Source organism: Rhopalosiphum padi, chromosome 3, assembly GCF_020882245.1.
Source record: "Rhopalosiphum padi isolate XX-2018 chromosome 3, ASM2088224v1, whole genome shotgun sequence".
Lineage (NCBI taxonomy): Eukaryota > Metazoa > Arthropoda > Insecta > Hemiptera > Aphididae > Rhopalosiphum > Rhopalosiphum padi.
In genome coordinates this window covers 66,411,686-66,437,651 of record NC_083599.1, presented here as the reverse complement: position 1 = coordinate 66,437,651, position 25,966 = coordinate 66,411,686, and the positions used below count along the sequence as shown (strand labels likewise).

General features: G+C 38.1%; 1 protein-coding gene across 1 annotated transcript; it reads right to left on the bottom strand.

Moving 5' to 3' along the window:
• Positions 1-5,731: 5,731 nt before the first annotated feature.
• LOC132925452 (uncharacterized) lies at positions 5,732-7,627 on the bottom strand. Its single transcript, XM_060989849.1, has 6 exons — positions 7,579-7,627; positions 7,256-7,510; positions 6,779-7,178; positions 6,495-6,715; positions 6,106-6,432; positions 5,732-6,044 (listed from the first exon to the last, which is right to left on the bottom strand). Exons 2-6 carry the CDS (start codon positions 7,438-7,440, stop codon positions 5,732-5,734), a joined length of 1,446 nt encoding a protein of 481 aa, XP_060845832.1. The 5' UTR covers positions 7,441-7,510; positions 7,579-7,627.
• Positions 7,628-25,966: the final 18,339 nt, after the last annotated feature.

Sequence of the window (25,966 nt, the reverse complement as noted above, 5' to 3'; positions counted from 1 at the left end):
CTCCTCCGGAGCCGGCCGACGCGTACGGTCCGCGGTCCCCGGGCGGCCCGCCACGAGTACGTCCGCACGAACCCTTAGCCCTTTTTCCAGCCAACCGCCGGTTCCCGGGACAACACCTAATTTCCTGAAAGTTCTCTCTTCCACCTCGGAGGTTTAGCGCTCGGCGCGTTTTTTTTTAGTGGTTTAACTAGTAGGCCTATTCCACATGGAATACAAATCTATACAAAGGTTTGCGGTAATCAAATAAAGTTTATTTTATATTCGTCAAATAACAAGCATTGATATACAATTTTTTTTCTATTTACAACATGCGACAACAAAATTTATTAAATTATTAAAAGTATAAAATAGATTGTACAAAATATGGTTTAGTTTATGTGCCGTTTTTAATTTTTGACAATACTTTCTGTATTAATTTTTTCTTATATTTTAGATTCGTCAAGAAGAAGTGGACCTTTCTTCTTTTCGCCACGTCTATGATTGCGTATTCCGTGATGTTTGCCCGATCGTAACCGGCATTTTCGACCTCCTCCACCAGCACGTCTATCCTGGCTGCCATGACCGTGGCGTCATAGCGGTCTCGGAGCCTCGACACGAAATCCATATCAATAACGGCCGACGGATATTGGACCATGACATCGCTCTCCTTTATTGTTTTCGCCGCCGCTTCCCACTTTGGGAAAGGAGAATGGGCAATGGCCGGGAAAAAGTCTTCGAAGCTGAAAATAAGTTATGGTTAGTATGCGGTGTGTTGCAGTTGATGAAGGTATGTTCGCTTACTGTTCATTGATGTAGCCCTTGAGAAGCGCGGTATGTTCGACCCGGTCCAAGTTCTCTTGTCTCCTCATCGCCTCCGCGGCGTCCGGCACACGGTAGTAGCGGCTGGCCATGTCCTCGGAGTGCTGCAACGCCTTCGCCACCCCCGAAGACGTCGCAGCGTCGTGGTAACGGCCCTCCGTCTCTACCATGCGCCGGAAAAGTGTCGCCGATAGTCGGGCGCCAAACGTTTTGTTAACGTCGTCGTAGATCTTCACCACTTTTTCGCCTCTGTTAGTCACAAAAAAGTTTGGCCTACCGTAGCCGACCCTCAGCCTCAATCGATAATATCTGAAAACAGAACACATCGATGTGTTTCTCATTTTGCGTAATTCGTTATCTTTACTAATCACTACCTCTCCATCAGGTCGCCGATGTCCTCTTCGAGGACGAGCGTGGCGGGCTCCTTATCTCCCGTCTTATGTTCTGATACCGTGATAATGGACCTGGTGTCCATTATCCGACGGGACTCCCACTCGCCGATTGTCATCCCGACGGCGACCCCGCTCCGCTGTTTGGAGGTCCACAGGACATCGATCACAAGGGCACACGTGACCTGTCGCCACAGTTTTGAGAGCTGAAAAAAATGTTAGCGGTCAATTATAAGCCTGTTAAGCGATCACGACGCGCGTTTTCAAACCTCCTTCTCCGCCGGCGGACTGTTTTTTTCGCTCCGGACGTTCACCGTGCCCGAGTTCCCGAACCTGTGCTCCAGCGATCGCAAATTCCCGTCGATCGTGTCCTTGATCTTTCGCAAGGAGTCGACGACGGCTTCAAACTCGGGCAGGGTTTCGGCCTCTCTCGTCTTCCTCGTGAACAGTTCTCCCGGCTGTTGCTTGGTCGTCCGCTTGTACACGAGTCCCAACTTATGGTCCAACAACTTGATGGCCGTGACCGTCTTCGCGCAGGGCGCCAAATCGAAATCCTTCGGGAAGGTGGGGTCCTCGTGAATGAATGATTTGATAATGTTGTGGAACAGCATTCTCAAATTTTTCATGTAATTTATCGTCGTTGCCTTCGTCTGCCCGATCTCCTCGCGTCTAGGTATAAAATTTAAATATAAAAATAAAACGTTCGACGAATTCTGTATTTCAAAGAACGTTCAACGGTTACTCACAGTCTAAAGTATTCAACGTAGAGATCCACGTCGACGGTGACCAACGCCGACCAGTGTTGGGGAGGGGTCTGGTTTTCGAGCAAACGCCTCTGAACGTACGCCAATGTCCTAGAGACGTTTGCTACATAGTTCGTAGCCGCCGCCGAGTCAACCCCGTGGCTGTAGACCAGCGTACGTTTCAGCATGGCTATCAACGGGTGGTCGACGGGCAGCTGATTGTTCAGCCCCTTGCTGGTTGCCGCCTTGCGCAAGTTCCTGAATGAAAAAAAAAAACAAACGAAATGTCAACAAGACGTCGACCGCGAGTATTCAAGGGCCAATACTCACGACTGTTTGCCGGGCTGTGCGCCGGTCGGACGCCGCGGCGACGTCGATGTCGGTGTCGGTGTGGTTGTCGTTGTCGGCTTACCAACTGGCCGCGACGGACCCTGCACATAGCGCATCGGGGGCGCGCTTGTCGTGGGCACTTCTGGGAGCGGCGCGGGCTCAGAGATGGCGTCGTCTCCCGCCGGCCCGATGAGACCGGCGAAAGGATTCGGCATATCTCTCACTCCCGGGAGGTTCCACGTCCCACCGTAGCACTTCATCCTACCCATAAGTGTAAGGCTGAAAAGGAACACATAAATAAACACGGTGACCGAAAAGGACTAAGCCACATTTCAACTCACTCGTGGACGATGCTTCTGAAGCACCGATCGTCCCAGTAGGGACCTACTTTTTTCTGCACAGCCCTCATCGGAACCACCGAATACGATTTCCTAGATTCGGTTGCTATGTAATCGCTAATTTTTTTCAGATTCGCTTGACGAGGCTTGGTTATTTGTTCCCAGTGTTTATTTTGTATGTGGCGGTTTAGCTTATGCCCACTCGTCATGAACTCGCACATGGGGCAATATTTGACGAGCTGCGGAACAAAGACGAATTGTTTAATTAACAACGGTTACGGATTGAATAGGTGGACGGGACGTACCTGTGTGTCGGTAGAACATAGCAGTTTCTCGGCGACGGTGAGGCGCTTCGGCCGTAGCAAAAGCTCGTCGTCGTCGTCATCGCCCTCGTCGGCGGCATTTTCTGTCGCGATTGCACCGGATGGTGGTACCGGCGAAACCGACGGTGCCATCTCGGTCCGACTCGTCTGTGCCGTTGATACACCGTTCGGTGTCATCGTTGGTGGTGACTCGACTTCTGAAACAAGCATGATTTCGTTAAAAATAAATATATATATATATATATATAAATAGTACAGCGTTACGGCTCACGTACCATCGTCACTCCCGATAAAATTGTAAATGTCCTCGTGGTTGGTCGGAGGGGGTGAGGGCGTAAAAATTTCGTCGACCGCTAACGGCGACTTTACTACCAGGACATCGTCGTCCACCGGCAAGAATTGCAGTTCCGGTTCGTCGTCCGACGACGATTCGGCAAATACAATGTGAGCTGAAAAACCAAAAACCATTATCGTATATTATGGATGAGACTACGTGTCACGGTTTTTACTTACTGTTGACGGGCGGATCGCTGGTCGCACGAAGTGGCGAATTTTTGCCAGTCGGAGACGGGCTGGACGGAGCTGAAAAACAAAAACCATTATCGTATATCATGGACGAGACTTCATGCCATGGTTTTTACTCACTGTCGACAGTAAGGTCAGCTGGTGTCCGATAAGGGTACACAACACCGATTGGAGGCCTGCTGTAAGCTGAACGTGTGTGTACAGACACCTCTCGCATGACGGTTCTGGCACGGCCATTTTCAAAAACAATGACGTCTGAACAACAAACATTTGTTTTTTAATTACAAACATTAAAGACAAGAGTAAAATTTTACTTTTCATGACGGTCTTCGGTGCGACGTCCTCCACAGGCTCTGCGTCGTCTTCCACAGTCACTGCGACGTCGTCCACAGGCTCCGCGTCGTCTTCCACAGTCACTGCGATGTCCTCCACAGGCTCTGCGTCGTCTTCCACAGTCACTGCGACGTCCTCCACAGTCGGGCCAGATGTCAAAGGCGCTGCCGGTGGCAGTGTTCCTGAATTTCAAGAATATTAGTTAATAAAACTAATTCGTAGTTACGTATAAATAATTACCTTTGATCTTGTCAAGGTCTTTAATCGCCTTTCTCAATGTCGACCTTGGCACGTTAGCTTTTCTGGACGCCTCGTTTACCGAAACCCCATCTTTCAACACCAGATTTAACGCGGCAGCCAAATTGTGGTTTTCGGCAACTTTCGTATAGCCTCTGCTTGCCTACAAATTTATCAAAACACCGTCACTTAATCACAAGGTATTAAAGTCACGAGTACTGAAAAAAAAAAAACGATGCTTACGACGGCCGCAACGATCCCAAGTTTGGTGAGGTGCGCCCTCAGGGTCGTTTCCAGAACTTTTAACTCCCTGGCAGCCTGTCCGACTGAGTGTGATCCGGCTTTAACAGCTTCCACAGCTCTCATTAATGGAATGTTCGACATCTGGAAAATAAGAGATTTTATTCTATTTTTAAATAGTAATTTGAAATTTTTTTTTTATTAGTTATCATTATTCCTAAATCATAGTCTTATTTTTAATTAATATTATATCAGCAAATAAAAAACATCATTTAACTAATAATTAATTTAGTTAAATCATATTTTGAGTGAGTTTTCGATTTTCGCGATAAGTAATAACTAAGGCTAGGACTTATATATCAAATAAAAAATTGGATATATTTAAACGAGAATAAGCCAAATCGTGGACAAATCTGACAACCATTAATTTTGGACTCAAAGAAAATGCATATAAAACCTAGCCTTAGTAATAACAGTTGATTATTCTTGTCATATGAAAAAACGATTTTAATTTAGAGAAATTTTTAGAGAGATTCTTTCGATTATGAAAATTGATTCGGTTACTAATCTACTATACACTATGCCTATCATTAAAATAAAATTTTGGACTCAAAGAAAATGCATATAAATCCTAGCCTTAGTAATAACAGTTGATTATTCTCGTCATATGAAAAAACGATTTTAATTTAGAGAAATTTTTAGAGAGATTCTGTCGATTATGAAAATTGATTCGGTTACTAATCTACTATACACTATGCCCATCACTAACGGTAGCCAACGGGTTAAGAGGAAATTTGACGAAACGAAATTTAGCGAATTTTAAAAAGTATGTGGAAGCGGTTATCGAACCGCGAGACCCAGCCGCGTGACCCAACAGGTGCACTTGCCTCGTGATCTGGGGGGACTAGTGAAAGTTTTATACTTACGGTGTGGTCAATGTAGTGTGGTGGGTTGTGAAAATGGTCCTTGACTCAGGCTCCGTGGTCTAGCTCCAAACAGCTGCAGGATAGTCCGTGCAAAAGTCCTTGCAATGGTCCGTGAAATGGTCCGTAGTCTGTGCAATAGTCCTTGCAATGGTCCGTGAAATGGTCCGTAGTCTGTGCAATAGTCCTTGCAATGGTCCGTAGAATAAACAGGTGCGTAGAGGTCAAGTGAAACTCTAAACTGATGATCACAAAGGAAAATGCACCTGCATATATACCCAGCAGGTGGTATTGCCGGGCTCCTGGTTGGCTGAAATTTTAATGGTATGACAAGGAAAAGCGTCATCATTGGGGGTGTTCATTGAATATAATCGGTGCGGTTTTACCGCTGTTTTACCGCGATTTTGCGAATGTAAAACCGCACCGATTATATTCAATGAACACCCCAATGATGACGCTTTTCCTTGTCATACCATTAAAATTTCAGCCAACCAGGAGCCAGGATTCAGATTGGAAATACGCATATAAACAGGTGCTCCCACCGGTCAGTTGTCACTTAGCAGTCCTGCGGTATCTGAGGTTATTCAAGAAGAAGTGAACCTTCTTCTTCTTGGCGACGTCTATTATGGCGTAGTCCGAGACGTTCGCGCGGTCGAAACCGGCGAGCTTCACCAACTCTGCTAGAACGTCCACCCTTTCGGCCAGAAGGGTGGCGTCATAGCGGTCTTGTAGTTTGATTATGTAGTCCATATCGATGGCCGCCGACGGATAATCGATCATTATGTCGCTTTCATTTATCTTGTCGATCGCCGTTTCCGTTTTCGGGAACGGAGAGTGTGCAATAAGTGGGAAAAAGTCCTCGAAGCTGAAAATATGTCATGGTCAGTATACGGTGTGTTTTAGTCGACGGAGGTGTGTTCGCTTACTGTTTATCGACGTAGCTCTTTAGTAAAGCCGTGTGCTCCACCCGGTCCAAGTTGCCCTGGCGTCGAATCGCCTCCGCCGCGTCCGGCACACGGTAGTAGCGGCTGGCGGTGTCCTCGGAGTGCTGCAACGCCTTCGCCACCCCCGAAGACGTCGCAGCGTCGTGGTCCCGGCCCTCTGTCTCGACCATGCGCCGGAACAGAGTCGCCGAAAGACGGGCGCCAAATGTTTTATTGACGTCGTCGTAAATCTTTACGACTTTTTCACCCCGGTTCGTGACGAAAAAGTTGGGCCTTCCGTATCCGAGCCTTAGCCTTAATCGATAATATCTGAAAACAGAACACGTCGAAGAGTTTCTCATTATATATCATATCTTTACTAATCACACTACCTCTCCATCAGTTCACCCATGCCCTCTTGGAGGACGAGCGTGGCGGGCTCCTTGTCTCCGGTTTTGTGCTCGGCTACGGTGATTATGGACCTGGTGTCCATTGTCCGACGGCACTCCCACTCGCCGATGGTCATCCCGACGGCGACCCCGCTCCGTTGTTTGGAGGTCCACAGAAGCTCGATTACTAGGGCACAGGTAGCCTGTCGCCACAGTTTTGAGAGCTGAAAAAAATGTTAGCGGTTAATTATAAGCCTGTTAAGCGATCACGACGCGCGTTTTCAAACCTCCTTCTCCGCCGGCGGACTATTTTTCTCGCTCCGGACGTTCACCGTGCCCGAGTTCCCGAACCTGTCTTCCAGCAACCTCAAATTTCCGTGGATCGTGCCCTTGATTTTGCGGAATGACTCGACGACAGCTTCGAACTCGGGCAGGGTTTCGGCCTCTCTCGTCTTCCTCGTAAACAACTCTCCTGGCTGTTGCTTCGTACTCCTTTTGTAGACGAGTCCCAGCTTGTGGTCCAACAACTTAATGGCCGTGACCGTCTTAACGCAGGGCGACAAATCAAAATCCTTAGGGAAGGCGGGGTCCTCTTGAACGTACGAATTCATAATGTTGTGGAAAAGCATTCGCAAATTTTTCAAATAATTGATCGTTGTCGCCTTCGTTTGCCCGATCTCCTCGCGTCTAGGTATAAAATATAAATATAAAAAAAAAACGTTCGACGAATTCTGTATTTCAAAGAACGTTCGACGGTCACTCACAGTCTAAAGTATTCAATGTAGATATCGACGTCGACGGTGACCAACGCCGACCAGTGTTCGGGAGGAGTTTTGTTCTCCACCAAACGCCTCTGCACGTACGCCAATGTTCTTGAAACGTTGGCTACATAATTTTTAGCCGCCGCTGAGTCCACCCCGTGGCTGTAGGCCAGCGTACGCTCGAGCATGGCTATCAACGGGTGGTCGACGGGCAGCTGATGGTTCAGCCCCTTGCTGGATGCCGCCTTGCGCAAGTTCCTGAATGAAAAAAAAAAACGAAATGTCAACAAGACGTCGACCGCGAGCATTCAAAGGCCAATACTCACGACTGTTTGCCGGGCTGTGCGCCGGTCGGACGCCGCGGCGATGTCGATGTCGGTGTCGGTGTCGTTGTTGATTTTGGTGTCGGTGTCGGCTTACCCACTGGCCGCGACGGACCCTGTACATAGCGCACCGGGGGCGCGCTTGTCGTGGGGAGTTCTGGGAGCGGCGCGGGTCCAGAGATGGCGTCATCTCCCGCCGACCTGAAGAGACCGGCGAAAGGATTCGGCATGTCTTTGACACCCGGGAGGTTCCAGGACTCGCCGTAACATTTCATTCTTCCCATGAGTGTGAGACTGAAATGGAACACATAAATAAACGTCGTGAATAAAAAGCACTAACCCATATTTCAACTCACCCGTGGACGATTTCCCTGTAGCACCGGTCGTCCCAGTAGGGACCTACTTTCTTTTTCACGGCCCTCGTGGGCACAACAGAATATGACTTTCGCGATTCGTTCGCAATGTAGTCGCAAATCTTTTTGATGTTCTCTTTCCGCGGCTTTGTCATCTGGTCCCAATGTTTGTTTTCGATGTGCCGGCCGAGTTTGTGACCGCAAGTCATAAACTCACACATCGGGCAGTATTTCACGAGCTGCGGAACAAAGACGAATTGTTAACAACGATTACGATTCGAATGGGTGGACGGGACGTACCTGGGTGTCGGTCGAACTGGCGAGTTTTTCGACGACGGTGAGCCGCTTGGGCCGCAGTAAACGCTCGTCGTCGTCTTCCTCGTCTTGCTCTTGCGAGTTTCCCGACGCGATCGGGCCCGTGGATATCGGTGAGACCGACCTTTCCGCAGCTGGTGCCGCCGGTGCATCGGTCCTACTCCTGAGTGGTGCTGGCTCGAGTTCTGAAACAAGCATGATGGCGTTAAAAATAAAACAGACAAATAAACAGTACGGCGTTACGCCTCGCGTACCATCGTCGCTCCCGTTAAACTGGTAAACGTCTTCGGGTTTCGTCGGATGGGGTGACGGAGTGAAAATGTCGTCCACTGCCAGTGGCGACTTGACCTGCAGGACATCGTCGTCCACCGGCGAGAATCGCAGCTCCGGTTCGTCGTCCGACGACGATTCGGCAAATACAATGTGAGCTGAAAAACCAAAAGCCATTATCGTACATTACGGACGAGACTTCATGTCGTGGTTTTTACTTACTGTTGACTGGCGGATCGCTGGTCGCACGAAGTGGCGAAACTTTGCTAGGCGGAGACGGAGCTGAAAAAAAAAAACCATTATCGTAAATTACGGACGAGACTTCATGTCGTGGTTTATACTTACTGTCGACAGAGGAGCTGGCTGGTGTCCGAATTGGGTACACAATTCCGATTGGAGGCACGCTGTATGCCGAACGTGTGTGTACCACCACTTCTCGTTGAACGGTCCTGGCACGGCCATTTTTAAAAACAATGACGTCTGAATAACAAACATTTGTTTTTTAATTACAAACATTAAAGACAAGAGTAAAATTTTACCTTTCATGACGGTCTTCAGTGCGACGTCTTCCACCACATCGACCTCGACGTCCTCCGCGTCGACTGTGACGTCCTCCACAGGCCGTTCGTCGTCTTCAACGATCGCTAAGACGTCCCCCACAGTCGGGCTAGACGCTAATGGCGCTAAGACGTCCCCCACAGTAGGGCCAGATGCTAATGGCGCTGCCGGTGGCAGTATTCCTGAATTTCAAGAATATGTTAATAAAACTGATTTGTAGTTACGTATGGTAAATAATTACCTTTGATCTTTTCATGGTCTTTTAACGCCTTTCTTAACGTCGACCTTGGCACGTTTGCTTTTCTGGACGCTTCGTTTACCTTACAGCCATCTATCAAGACCAGATTAACCGCGGCAGCCAAATTTTGGTTTTCGGATATTTTCGTATATCCTCTGCTCGCCTATAAATTTATCAAAACACCGTCACTTAATTACAAGGTATTAAAGTCACGAGTACTGAAAAAAAAACAATGCTTACAACGGCCGCAACGATCCCTAGTTTGGTGAGGTGCGCCCTCAGGGTCGTTTCCGGGACTTTGAACTCCCTGGCAGCCTGTCCGGCAGACAGTGATCCGGCTTTAACAGCTTCCACAGCATTCAATAATGGAATGTCCGACATCTGGAAAATAAGAGACTTTATTATATTTTTAAATAGTAATTTGAATTTTTGAATTTTATTTGTTACTATTATTCCTAATTCATAGCCTAATTTTTAATTAATATAATATCAGCAAATAAAAATTAAAAACAACATTCAACTAATAATTAATTACCATAAGTTTATTCATACTTTGAGTGATTTTTCGATTTTCTCGATAAGTGATAACTAAGGCTAGTTTATTATATCCAATAAAAAATTGGATCTATTTAAACGAGAATAAGCAAAATCGTGGACAAATCTGACAACCATTAATTTTAAACTTAAGGAAAATGCATATAAATCCTAGCCCTAGTAAAAACTGTTGATTATTCTTACCATACGATTTGAACTTAGAGAAATTTTTAGAGAGATTCTGTCGATTATGAAAATTGTTTCGGTTACTAATCTACTATACACTATGCCCATCGCTAACGGTAGCCAACGGGTTAAGAGGAAATTTGACGAAACGAAATTTAGCGAATTTTAAAAGGTATGTGGAAGCGGCTATCGAACCGCGAGACCCGGCCGCGTGACCCATCAGGTGCACTTGCCTAGTGATCTGGGGGGACTAGTGAAAGTCTTACACTTACGGTGTGGTGGATTCTGTATGTAGACGGCCGGCTTGTACGGCTAGATTGAAGGCAGGAACGACCGGCTTGTACGGCTAGATTGAAGGCAGGAACGTCTTGAACAAGTGAGATGCAGATGTCGTAGTAAGATGATCCTTGCAACAGGTGCGTAGAGGTCAAGTGAAACTCTAAACTGATGATCATAAAGGAAAATGCACCTGCATATATACCCAGCAGGTGGTATTGCCGGGCTCCTGGTTGGCTGAAATTTTAATGGTATGACAAGGAAAAACGTCATCATTGGGGGTGTTCATTGAATATAATCGGTGCGGTTTTACATATAAGAACAAAAACACTGTTATCACAAAAACATTTTAATATACATTATCAACACAGTTAAAAATATAACTTTAACCATGATTATCAATATTCCTCCTATCAGTTGTTATCATGGTATTTCTTATTTATCAAATTACCCCTGGTAGTCGAATTGGACTTGTATTGGTGGCTAAACGTAGTGTTTTAGACGCTGTAATCCTGCAATTAGTATTATTTTCATTGTGTGATCTATCATTTGGGATGTCAATAGCACTATTCCGACATCGTCAAAAAGTAAGGTATTGCATGTATATAAAAAAAACACATTTATATTAAAACATTTTTATTTTCAGGTACACAAGTATAATTGAGACACCAACTGCCACAAAAAATGTTGATGTACACGCTTATACAAGTAATTTGAAAAGTACTTACTAACACATTATACTTAAATGTTTCTTTTTTGCTATTTTATAGAGTTCATCGCTACAAGACCCATTATTGCAAACAGTTGTGATGCAGAGTCTACACTGAGAAAAACAAGGAAAACCATTTCATAATGTCAATGCTACAAAAAATATTGATTATTTATGTAGGATACCCACAGATAAATAATTTGGCATAATGTTTATAACATGTATTTATTTTAGATTCTGAACGGAGTGATGAATGTATTGATTTTTAATTATGATATGTGAAATAAAAATTTATAAAATATAATAAATATTAACAATATTTTGTAAATGTTTTTTTCTTTATTTAACAGATCACTACCCAAGGGGTCTTACACATAAAGCGTTTTTTTTATCAAGGTGGTATCGCCAGTAGCCCTAATCCACCGTTTCAACAAAACAACATAATGAAACATAAAAAAAAAAAAAAATATATATATATAACATTATAAAAAATGATATAAAATAATAATAATTTGAAAAATAGGTCTCCGGAACATTGTGATTCTGAAACAGAAATATGTTTTTTTTTTATTTAAATGTTATATTTTGTTACTCAAATGTTAATAAATTACCTTTTTTTTATGTCGATGCAATGTGATTGACATTCCAAAATTCATACCACAGTCTGTGCAATGATATTTTTTTAAATTTAAATGAACAAATTCATGATGATTTTTCAATAATTTTTTTGTTGAATATGTTTTCTTGCAAACTGTGCACTTAAATGAACTGTTGTCTTCATGAATTGTTTTTTGGTGGTACTTTAAATCACTTTGATAAAAGTAAGTTGGGTTGCATGTTATACCTTTATGAGTTGTTTCATTGTCATCATCCATGCAATTTGGTGTTTGTTCTGCGTCGACAATATTTGCATTTACCACTAAAAGTTAAAAATTAAATTAAATTATATTATGAAACAAACACAAACATATTGTCATAAATTTATTTGAAATAATGCAAGTGGTTCTATTAAAATGATATAATATATAGATTATTTTTATATGTCTATACACCTTCTGTCAGGATTACTGAGGTAATCCTAAGGAAAAGTACAGGGAAATAAATTATAATCAACTCAAACTTTGTACTACAATGTTTTAAATGAATTTGTATGCATACCATTATTTACTCGCCGTTTATTACAGCACTTGCATTGGCAATCTACGTTGTTGGTTCCAAAATAGTCTTTACCGTAGTCTGCAGTTATTTCTTCACCAGGATATATGTCCCTTATTGCTTTTGCGCACCATACTTGCGAACATAATTTATCGGCGACCCAGTTAGTATTGAATGAACAATGATTAATATAAGCGGCAGGGCCCAAAAATAAAAGATCAATTTTAGATTTGGTACTTCTAAGTATCGAAAAGTCATTAACACCAATCTGTAAAACAAAATATTAAAAAAAAATTTTATTTGTTATAAATAGTTTTAGTTAAGCAATACATACTATTATGTCTTCTGGTTTGATGGGTGATGTTTGCGCACAAAGGGTTTTAATTACCGTTCCAGAACTTATAAATTTTTTAGAAACAACTGTAACATCATTTTTTATATTAAACATTTTGTTTTTTTCGTACATATATGTGGTATCTAATATAGATTTTCTATACATATCCATTTGTTTGTTTAAGGAGTTAACTTCAAATTTTGATGTAAATTCGAATTTTTCGGCTTTCGTTTTATGGGTTTCAAAACCTATACAATTTAAAAATATTAATATAAAAGCAAATATAATAATATAAAAATATAAAATATTTTAATATAAAAAAATAATAATATTAATATTGTTGAGGACAAACGCAGCGAATGTGTTAATGAGTTGTTGTCCGAAACCAATAAAATATTAAATTAATACGAGCAAAAAAATATACCTAGATGTTTGTCCAAAATAGAAGAGTTCGCCATATCGTCGGCCACTGACAAAATTAGGAACTTTCGTCTTCTTGCCATTTGGAGACGTGTGCACACTGAGTCTGTGTAGAGAGAAATAAATGATTAACTGTAACACGCTGCGATTAACGACGATGACGGCGGCGACTCAATGACGTAGCGGGTGGTAAGGGGGGTTAAAATATATGATGGTTGTGGTGTTGTTGTGGTGGAAGGGGGTCCGTGCTTAGCGCGTTGACGGCTCTGCGATCGTCGGTTGTAGCTTTCTATTCTTAGTAATCCTGCCGGCCCATACAGAAAAAACCCAGTAGATATAAGTAATTTCGATAACGCGAATGAAATCGTATACACATCTATGAATATTATATATTATAATAAAATTTAAAAAAATATCATCATCATATTTATATTAAAATGTGAGCGGTCGTTGGTCATTGTGTTAATAGTGTGTATATTCGTAGTGCATATTATAAGTACCCAGGACATATTATAGTTCGAAAAAAAAACTATTTAAAATCAAAATGTTGTATAATTAATGTCCGTGTATTAACCATGATTTTGTTTTAAATATTAAATATTTTAAAAATACTTTTATTTTAAAAATTGGAAAAACAAACTATTTCTCCTTGAACCTATTAAAATTATAATTATTTCGATTGTAACAGCAAATATATAACTTAATCAATCATATCCTGAATTGCATTTTACTAAAACTATATTTTTTTCCTTAATTATTCTGTAGATTTTCTCTGTATTAAAGAGAGGATAACTATCGAAACTAAAGAGTTTTCAAATAATATAATATATTACAATGATAAATAATTGGTGGTCTAATAAACTGCGTTATGTATACGATTTCATTCGCATTAACCATATCGTACTTATATATACTGGGTTTTTTTTTGTATCGACCGGCAGGATTACTAAAAATAGACACCCGCAATCGTCGATCGCACGAATCACGAGACCCCCTTCCACCGTTGACTACCCAGTCATGGTTGTCGTCGTTAAATGTATTGTCTTTATAACATACGTTATAATAAATAATATTCAATAAGCTACGAAATACAACTATCAAAACCACCAAATAATTATCATAGTAAAATATAATATTATTCGATAGTCCATGCAATGTATATATTACGTATATATTACAAAATTATGATTTTAAATTAATTTTAAACCGATTTGTACCTACCGCGGTAGTGATTATTATGCATCCCCAGCATAGTAGAGACCCTAACGAAGCTAGGGATATCATTGACTGAGTCACAGTCCAATATTTTGATTGTAAATTTATTTTAAACCTATACGTATCTACCGCGGTAGTGCATATTACGTCTATTTGATACACATCATACGAAATACAATTACTAAAAATTCAATTTTGGTAGTATCGTTTTGAAATTGATATCCCTCGACTCTACATGACTTACTCTATACGGGAGGCTAAAATTTACACATCTCGCGAATTTACGTAATATTTACGACCCCCCGCCCGCACAAATTTCCCCGCCCATATACTTCCACGGTATTCATTTCCGCAAAAATTTGAAACCGGAATCGTAATCAGCGGCTCGTGCTCTACAACTTTGCAGTGTTAAAGTGCCAATTATCGCAAAGGAACACGTAGGTGCCCCCCGCCTAAATGTAGAAGGATCCCTGTGAATGGCATGGGATTTTACATGGAATCTAGTTGGTACTTGAGAGAGGATAACTATCGAAACTAAAGAGTTTTCAAATAATATAATATATTACAATGATAAATAATTGGTGGTCTAATAAACTGCATTATGTATACGAATTAAAACGCATTAACCATATTACTTATATCTACTGGGTTTTTTATTGTATCGACCGGCAGGATTACTAAAAATAGACACCCGCAATCGTCGATCGCCCTCAGCACGAAACCCCCTTGCACCGTTGACTACCCAGCCATCGTTGTCGTCGTTAAATGCATAATCTTCATAACATATGTTATAATAAATAATATTCGATAAACTACGAAATACAATTCTCGAAACAACCAATTATTTATCATAGTTAAATAAAATATTATTCAATAGCCCATGCAATGTATATATTACGTATATATTACTACAACTTAAATAATTTATACTCCTAGTAAACCTGCACCAAGTATTATTTTCTTGTTAACTCGAGCCAACCACCACTGTACGCTAATTGTATGCATCTAAAATGCATTCCCCACAAAGCAGACATCCAACGAAACCAATGATATGATTTGCTAAGTCGTAGTGCAATATTTTGATTTTTAATATTTTTTTTCGTATGATTTGTATCAAATTAGACGTAATATACACTATTATCAATTCTGAAACGTCCGCGGTTTTGGACGACGAAGACGATTGTGGTGTGGTTGGCACAGTGGGTGGAAGGGGGTCCGTGCTTAGCGCGTTGACGGCTCTGCGATCGTCGGTTGTAGATTTCTATTCTTAGTAATACTGCCGGCCGATACAGAAAAAACCCAGTAGATATAAGTAATTTCGATAACGCGAATGAAATCGTATACACATCTATGAATATTATATCTAATATAATAAAACGTGAAGGAGTTCGTTCGTTGTCCTCCGGAGCGCTGCCGGTACTTTAGCGGAGAGCCAATCACAAAATTCCGACCTTATCGCCTTTTCGCTGTTATTATCGCCGACGGCTTCACCCGTCGCCGCCGTCGCCCGTGCCGACGGCCGCGCGACTCCCGAAGCCCGCTCTTATCACCGCCGTCCGGTATCGTGCTCCCGCGATATTTTAATACCTATCATTTTTTTTTTCCGAAAATTTCGACTTTTGAGTAGCCGTTCGTGCGGTCTCGACGTGTTTTTCGCGTCTTCGGTGTGCTCTCTTTTTACGCGTTTGTTTTCTCCGGGTCGCGATCGCGTTGACCGATCTCCCGAATACGATTTCACGGCCTTTGAGTTATTTTTTTGAATAATAAATCATGTTTTATACATATTACGCTAAATGTGATTAAAAAAATTACGATGTCTCGGCGGACGTCGTGGGCGAAGAAATAAAAAAACGCGTTTAGAGTCGAATCGTACGGATTTCGTGGGTAAAACGGTGCTAGACGCCCGATTCGTCGCGGCTCGGAAACGGCTCAAGTGCTCGAGATTCGACGTCGGTTTTCAACTCGAACTGTAGTCGATAGGTTTAGGCGTTAGGATAGGATACAGGATTAGGCAGGTGTAACGAGAACGAATCCCGCTCCGGCGGTATTTCCGGCGGCGCTTTGATTCACACGGCCGCCCACATTTTTTGCACTTTTTTTCGATTTTTTTTATTACGCGATTTTATATTTTAAAATTTCGACATTTTTTTTTTTCCGTCGTAGATCGTTGAATTATTATGACTTAATAATAAATAACCTCATTATATCGGTTTTACGTACGATTTTATTTTACGCGTGTGCTCATTGCCGTCGTCGAGAGTCCAGTGATCTGTCGATAGCGGTGTACTGATATGACGGAAGGTTTATTCGTCGGTAAATTTCCTACGACTTTATTATATATCACACGTATTTCGTTTTTTGTACGTTATAGTTAAGTCTGTTATACATACATAATAATAAAATATTTAAAAACACGTCACGTTTAACGATATTAATAGGTTTAACTATATACATATAATTTGATATACGTCCACGATATATAAGTGGGAAATCGTATAAATATATTTGTGCGTGTGTTTGTGTATGTACTATGAAAAAAAATGTGAGTAGGTATCAAATATAATTAAAATTATTAAAAAAAAAAGAATCGAATACATTACAATAATAGTAAAATAATTTTAAACATAAATGATATTACTTATATTTTTTTTTTTTTATCATAATAATTGTACGTGGACAATGTTCTGGTGGACTTAAACGTTACAAACATGATATGTTATAAGTGTATTATATGTGTAAAACTCATACTCTCCTCATCTGTACACAAATCATTGTTACACCGATTATGTAATAAACATTAAATAATTAAATAAATTATATTTCTAATGTTTTATATAATATCTACCTAATAAAATACATGGGATTGTATGTAATATTTAATTTTTTTAACACGATACATTGCAAATTTAATCGCGTGTATTATATTTAATAATAATATATAATATTAACGAGTGTATTGGCTGATGTTAGTATTTTATCGAAACGGGGGTTAGAGAAAAGTTCTTATTTCACTGATTGCGCCGACATTGTCTGCGATCCGACGTAGGCGGATCGCCTACCCGGCTGGTTTGGTTTTCCTTAAAGCTTTTTGAAAGTTGAGTTCATACAACGTTTTGATTTCACTTATTGCGCCGACGGGGTCCGCGATCCGACGCAGTCGGATTGCCTACCTGGTAGGCATAGTAGTTGCATATAAATTTATTTTCACGAGTGATTACTGATTATTCAACGCTCAAAAGACGACATTCCACTATAACATTTTTTCTTAATTCGACGCCAGGAGGTCAGACAATCCGCCGTAGGCGGATTCCGCAGCCGGTTATCGATTTACACCGGTAGAGGGCTGATAGCTAGACACTCAAAAGTCTACGTCTCAATCTCGACTTTCAAAAACTTTTCACATTCGAAAGAATACCGCCAAACAATCGACGACTTATCATCATTCCGATAGAAGACTCGCAGTATTACTAATCAGTGGTACCAACACCGCGGACTTATTACCGCCAAATCTTTCTTTTTTTGAAAACTTTCCGCTTTCAAGCTCTTCTATCCGTCCTAGGGTATTCACTTACAGCGAGTTTCACTCAAAGCGAGGCACACTCACAGCGAGGCACACTCACACCGAGGCACACTCACACCGAGGCACACTCACACCGAGGCACACGGGCAGCTAGTATTATAATAAAATTTAAAAAAATATCACCATCATATTTATATTAAAATGTGAGCGGTCGTTGGTTTGATGGCCGCGCACGGCGCAATCCCTCGGTGTTTCATGCAAATCAATTGCTTAAAAATTAATTAAAAATCGAATAATTGTGCGATCGAAATGAGACTTGCACCATTACATTACACTCGTACTCGGCTGTTATCCCTGTTAATTTTATGCAAAAATACCAAAAACTCTAAAATCACTGAGCTATAACTACTGGGGGTTTTTTTTTTTTACGACCGGCAGGATTACTAAAAATAGACATCCGCAATCGTCGATCGCACTTAAGCACGAAACCCCCTTCCCACATTTCAATCGTTTGTTTATGCATGATTATAATAACACTGCATTTCTGTATGAGTTTGTACATTGTACAGTTGTACATTATTTTTAAATGGCAAGCGACAGATCCCATCTGATTGTGGGGATGGCTAAGGGCTCTGTAGAAGCTCATGTTAAAGCTCCAGAACCCTCCATACCCCAAATCAATTTGGTGTATCCACAATTTTGTGACTGTAAGTATTCCATCTTTTTCATAAGGAGCAAATATTTATATTTTATTTAGCATAATTAATTATATTATTATAAAGTATATAACTTTTATAAAATCATTAATAATGTTGTATTGTTATTTTTCTTATAAATATTTGTTTTATGTTATTCAATTAGTTTCTAAAAAATAAAAGTCAATAGAAACATAATATAAGTATAAAATAATTTGTACACAATAAAGATAATATAGATAATGATTTGTTGTTGTTTGCCATTTGTAAGTGATAAACCTTCAAATGTATTCTATTTGATTTTTAATTTTTTGTTTATATTAGTCCAAGTAACTAACTCCCAAAGAAAATTTACCACTAATAACATTAATAAAAAATACTAAGGTTACAATTTTACAATTGCGTATTTACAGGGGTAAAATTACAGGGGTAAAATTACAGGGGTAATTTACAGGGCTGGATGATAAAGGCAATAGGTATATAGTAATCATATTCTTCACTAGGACCAGTTTTTCGTTTTTCCAAAAAGTCATTATTTAAAACTTTTATTTTTTAAATGGCGTTTGACGTATACGATGTTTTTAAAAAACCTAAATAACACGTTTTCGAAAAATCTAAATAATAGAACTTATGCAGATCCCTACGGACAACAATTTAATCTTTATTAGTTTTCGTCATATCTCCCACGGTTTTCCCGGCAAACAGCTCGTAAACGTGATTTTCCAAAGCACGAAATTGTCAGTTTTCATTCGCGTTTTCCCGGTAACAATTGCGATGGATGACGACGGAATACGCATTACCGCAGCAAGTCCGTGTAAACTGCACCATGCGGCAACCGTATGCTAAACCAATATATAACTAATATATATCACGGAGGCGGTGATCTCATTGTGCATTGACGGTCTACAGCGGGATTCATCCGGCAAATGATAAAAGTTCACAACGGGGGGTACCTCTCGATTTTTTGGCGAAAAAACGACCTTCCCCCGATCAGCCCCAGCTATTGCGACCCTGTAATCGAATGTCATGTACCGAATGATGTTTGTTGCAAAAAGATTACTCGAAAATTGTAAGACTTTCTCATAAGCTTTTCTTTCTTTATTTGATACTTCATTTAATTCAATTGCGTATAAATGATTATAGAGTTCATCAACACCCAAATCTCAAATTGCGCTGCTAGACTCATACCGGTTGTAGCCGAAAATTTTATGTTTTTTATTTTATTTTATTTATTTATTTTTTTTTTTTACCTGCGTATATATTTATACACTGATTTGACGTTATTTGAACTTGTCGTTTTCAAAACCACTAAGGGGTGATAGTAACGAGGATTGCACTCTTACCGTTTTCATGACTCTAAGTCACTCTGTATAGACTCACCCGGTTAAGTATATATAGACTCAGCCGGCATACTCAGACCCCCAACCCTTCATTCATTTTGATTTAAGGATATCTCGGTCGGGTTTCAACCTGGGTGCCCCGTTTCAGCACCAAAAATTTTGTTTCGAGACCCTCTAAACGGCCCACAACATTAGGGGTACTTTTGACCCCCCCCCCCCTCCGCAAAGTTATTTCGGAAAAACTCGGCATGTCGTCTGACGTTTCTGAAACTTCGAGATATTTATTAATTGGAGGCCCGTGATGAAATTTGGCGTCTTGTGTCGAGACCGTACGAGCCGTTTTTAACCGTCTTCGGGGGGTCAAAAATTAAAAAAAACGAGCGTTTTTCGTGTTTAAATTTACCCTCCTAAATGCATCCACAGGGTAGCAGAGTACGTACCCTTTACAGGGACGTATTTTTTATAGCTGTAGGGGCTATGGTTATTTTTTAATATTTTTTCAAAGTTATGGTTTAGCATACGGTTGCCGCATGATGCCAGGTATTCGGACTTGCTGCGGTAATGCGCTTCACTTCGTCATCCATAGGGTTCGTCGAAAAAATCATTAGGTTATAAAAGGCTAAAATTTACACATCTCGCGAATTTACGTAATATTTCGTATCGTGAACTGCACAGAAAGCGATGCCTCCTGTATATATATAATGTTTATTTTGCCTTTTATTCACATAATATTAAATTAATATATTTATATTATTTAGTTGGTTTGGTTCCCATGGTTCAACCACATATTGACGTACAAAATGAAGATTCACCTGCAGTGTGGAAAATAATAAAAAAACAAAAAACAAAAGTTTTTAAAAAAAATAAATATCAGAATGAAGTAAGTTTATATTTTTTTATAATCTGGATTAAATACTAAATAACTTATAAATTATTATATCTTTAGAAAGCCTATCGATACATTGCCCAAGCAATTCAAACATTATACAAGATGGGGAATGTTATAGATAGTAATCATATTGAATTGTTTTTAAAGGCAAATGGTATATTTAACATTAATGTTTCTGATCATTTAGTAAAAAACAATGCTCAGATTCAAAATGTCTTGCACACAACCATTTTTATACATAACACAAATACTCTACACACTAAAATTGTCAACATAATCGGTCAAAATAATTACTACGAAAATTACATATTACACAAAAATTCAATAATCAATAAAATAATGTCTGCCGATACAAATTTAAAAAAACAAAAGTTAAAAAAAGTCAATAGTTACAAAAAAAAGATAAATGATGCTTTAAACAGCAAACAATTGGGACATCTAGTTGAATTTGAAATTAAGTAAGTTTCTTATACATTGATATATACATATTTCATATTTTAAACATCTATTATTTACAGGAAGCAAATACCAAATCAAACTGTTCAACAAACCATTCCAATTATCAATTGGAATGTTACTCAATTTAAACAATTGAAAAACTACCAATTGTTCAATATTATACCTATGGAAGTTTATAATGAATTCATGAAATTTAATGATCCACAAAATATTGTCGAATTCAAATATTACTGATGATTTTATGCCGTATGACAAATAGTAAGAAAATTGTTATATTACACACTGTATACATTTTTAATTATTTACATTTACACATTTATTTACAATTATTTACAATTACAGTAAACAGAACCCAGTTTTTGGAAAGCTTATACATTGTGCATTAAGCAGTCTGATCATTTGCGCAAAATTCAATATTATATATTCACACATCGATAAATTCTATGATATTAATGATACCTTTACTGAATTCGGATACTTGATTTACAAATACGAATTATTCAATGATTTTTCATTTAACATTGTATTTTAGTATACTGAAAGCGTACAAAACGACTTCAAGTTCCAAATCCTATCACAATTACAATGAAGATAAATTATTTGATTACTTGAGGAATGCTATCCTTAACAAGACTGACTAAAAGGAAGAATCAAAATCTTACCATATTCCTAAGTGTAAAATATATTAATTTGGTATTGTTTTAATGTTTTAAATTAAGTAATCAATATTAGTGTAATTTAGTTATTATTGATAAATATTTATTTTTAAATTTTCACAAATCAAAAATCTTCATCAGATGATACAGTTATATTTATGGAATTAAATTTTTCTTCTATTATATCTTTACTGGCACCATTCACCTTATTTGTTGTGAGTGTATTGAATTCGATCCAGCATCTTGGTGGATTAGTGTGTTTATCCACACCAGATTTTTACCCACAATTTTTGGGTAATGATGTTGTTTTCTAACAGAAATAATAATTTATTTAATTCTTGTCCCATCACAATTATATTATTTGTATTATAATCTTCATGACACGTTGTTGTTAAATTTGTTGTACTTTTCGCAGAACTGTAAAGAGTATTAATTACAAATTAAAAAAAAATTTTCGATCTTTAATTTTTTTACCAGTACTTACTTAAAATTATCAATACCGATAAGACTCTTAAAAGTTAAACTGGACACAATTGATTTTATTTCATTTTTGTGAACTGAATTTTTTTTTTTTGACTGTTTATTTATATGTTTATTATCAGCAATAAGGAAATCTATTATTGATTGGTCATCAGCATTAATATTGAATTTGGATTTTACTTTATTAAATATCGAAAGATGTCTTGAGGTATTCGAACAGCCATTAAATGTGTCTAAATTAAACAATTTTTTTTTGGATCTCCAAAGATTGGTACTTTAATACGTTGTCAATTTTGATGTTGAATAATCCTGATGCAAACGAAGCCAATTGTAAAGTTGAAGAATTTACTTTTGTATGCCCCATACCCTTAACGTAGGCGATCATTTTTGCAACGGCCATTATTGATTTCTTTGGAAAATTAATAATATTTTATTATTTGTAAAATGAGTAGTATACATTATTATACTTACATCGCTATGGCGTGCAATTATTTGCCTTTTCATTTGCCTTGCCCTAAGCACCTTTTTTGGGGCGGACCGGCCCAGTATGGGTTCTCTAGTCCATCGCAAACTGCCGTTATATTTCATGTCGTTATACAACATACTATCTGGTGCTTCTATGACAAATAAAAGAACAACTTAATTTAATATAATTATTCCATGTACAAAACATGCATTACTCACTCTGAGCATTGGCTATTTTATTACAATACTTAAAACTTTACGTTTTATATATAATTTATAACCTTAAATAAAAATTGTCTGTGTATACACTGTATACATTTTTAATTATTTACATTTACACATTTATTTACAATTATTTACAATTACAGTAAACAGAACCCAGTTTTTGGAAAGCTTATACATTGTGCATTTAGCAGTCTGATCATTTGCGCAAAATTCAATATTATATATTCACACATCGATAAATTCTATGATATTAATGATACCTTTACTGAATTCGGATACTTGATTTACAAATACGAATTATTCAATGATTTTTCATTTAACATTGTATTTTAGTATACTGAAAGCGTACAAAACGACTTCAAGTTCCAAATCCTATCACAATTACAATGAAGATAAATTATTTGATTACTTGAGGAATGCTATCCTTAACAAGACTGACTAAAAGGAAGAATCAAAATCTTACCATATTCCTAAGTGTAAAATATATTAATTTGGTATTGTTTTAATGTTTTAAATTAAGTAATCAATATTAGTGTAATTTAGTTATTATTGATAAATATTTATTTTTAAATTTTCACAAATCAAAAATCTTCATCAGATGATACAGTTATATTTATGGAATTAAATTTTTCTTCTATTATATCTTTACTGGCACCATTCACCTTATTTGTTGTGAGTGTATTGAATTCGATCCAGCATCTTGGTGGATTAGTGTGTTTATCCACACCAGATTTACGGTTGAATACACAACACCTAATCTAAAAAATTTGATAAACATGTAAATACAAATATAACAATTAAAAATATAATTTTTATGCAATCATTTAGAGACAATATATTGTGGATTAAGAAGACGCTTCTTGTGCATTTGTTGTTTCCGTTTTGCAAGTGCATAATATAGCATATTTATGCTCAGCAGATCACGTTTAGCTTTGTTACTTTAAAAATTAGAGTGAATCAACCTATTATAATATTTAATAAAAGAACACTATTTATGTTTGTATGTTGGGTTTTTACAATAGTTAAATTTTTTACCTCTTGAGATATTATACACTATGAAATTACCTCTCCTTGGCGACTCCAATATCTTTGCCGTTTCAAGGCCAGGTCGATTTCAAGTTTATCGTCCAAAGTTAAGATCTTAAACTTTTTATAAATTAAAGCAAGATTTGAATGTTTTGGACACCACCAAGAATCACACTAGATTAAAAAAAATTATAATTTATTTTAAATTTTCAATGTAACTAGTTAAGTTAATAAGTTAAAATTAACTTAACTTTTAACTTATTAACTCGTTAATGCCCAGCCTTGTAATTTTATTATTTTGAGTTTATACAAGTAAATACATATATTAATTTTTAAAATTATTTCAATTTCTAAATTTAAATACAATTTGAACATACTTTTTTTTCAATCTCAATTTGGATACCAGGCTTTTTATCTTCTTTCTTAATGTCCTTAATGTTTGCTAATGCCAACATTTTGGCGTCATTTTGCAATGTTAGATATTTCGCCGTTGGCGATATCCGTAGGCGGATTGCCCAGCACAGGTACCGATTTGCATCGAATGAGGACTGATAGCTAGACACTCGATTACCATTTTTCGTACTTATTTATTTTTTATATATATTCAAAAAAGAACCGGGCGTGCGACAAGACACGGTATTACACCGGTTAACGACTGATAGCTAGACACTTAGTTACCATTTTTCAAACTTATTTAGTTGTGTATAAATCAATTTTCCAAAAATATAAATCCAAATAGAGAAATAATGTTATCGGTTGATGCTTCACAGTTTGGAGTAGGTGCGGTTCTACTTCAGAATAACTTACCAATTGCTTATGCATCTAAAGCATTAACAGAGGTACAGTCTAGATGGGCTCAAAATGAGAAAGAGACATATGCAATAGTTTGGGGTTGTGAGCGGTTCCATCAATTTATTTATGGTAGGAAAATAATTATTGAAAGCGATCATAAACCGTTAGAGTATATATTCAAGAAGCCATTGATAGATACACCTATGAGGTTGCAGAGAATGAGAATTAGACTTCAAATGTATGAATTTAGTATACAATTTAAAAAAGGTGCTCTGATGTACATAGCAGACACACTTTCAAGAGCATTTATGGATGATTTGGAGGAAGAAAATGATATTTTAAAAGTAGCAAAAATTGAAATTCAAAGCACTTCAGAACATTTTCCTATGTCATCCAGAAAATTGGTTGAATATATCAAAGAGACTGACAAGGACAAAGACTTAGGAGTCGTTAAGGAATGGGTGGTAACAGGTTGACCATGCTATAATAAAATACCAGACAATTTAAAAGTTTATTGGAATGTGCAAAACTCCTTGGTAATTAACAATGGGTTATTGTTAAAAGATAATAAAATAGTGGTACCATTATCTTTGCAAAAAGAGGTTTTAAATAAAATACACTATAATCACCTAGGGATGCAAAAGTGCAGATTGAGAGCTAGAGGAGCAGTTTATTGGCCAAACATAAATAAAGATATTGAGTTAAAGGTGAAAAGTTGTGAGCTGTGTGTAAAATATCAATGCTCAAAAAGAAAAGAGTTTATGAGACCAAGTGAAACTCCAGATGATAGTTGGCAGATTGTAGGTATAGATATATTTCATATAAATAATAAGAATTTTCTATTAGTAATAGATTATTTTTCAAAATAAGTGGAAATAGCATTGTTAAAGAAAATTGATTCAGATCATGTGATATCAGAATTGGTCCCTATATTTGCAAGGTTTGGATTCCAAATATTTTGAAATCAGACAGTGGCAAACAATTCACATCAGAACAGTTTAAACAGTTTGCTAAGGATTTTGACATGGAATTGGTAAATTCCTCTCCAGTATATGCGCAATCTAATGGAATGGTGGAGAGAGCCATACAAACAGTAAAAAAAATGTTAAGTAAAGCTTTAGAAGAGGGTCTTGATTGGAATAAATGTTTAATGGAGTACAGAAACACTCCAATTAGTGAACTTATTCCGGCTCCAGCTGAGATGTTATTTAAAAGAAAGGTAAAATCATTAATTCCCAGTATGGACAAATCTAAGGTCAAGGGTAATACTCAAATAAAAAA

Coding starts and splice junctions, on each gene's coding strand:
- LOC132925452 (XM_060989849.1), bottom strand. CDS start 7,440: ATGCTCGAGCGTACGCTGGCCTACAGCCACGGGGTGGACTCAGCGGCG. Junction 6,433..6,494: donor ATGGGTGAACTGATGGAGAG/GTAGTGTGATTA, acceptor TTCTGTTTTCAG/ATATTATCGATTAAGGCTAA. Junction 6,045..6,105: donor AAGAGCTACGTCGATAAACA/GTAAGCGAACAC, acceptor ACATATTTTCAG/CTTCGAGGACTTTTTCCCAC.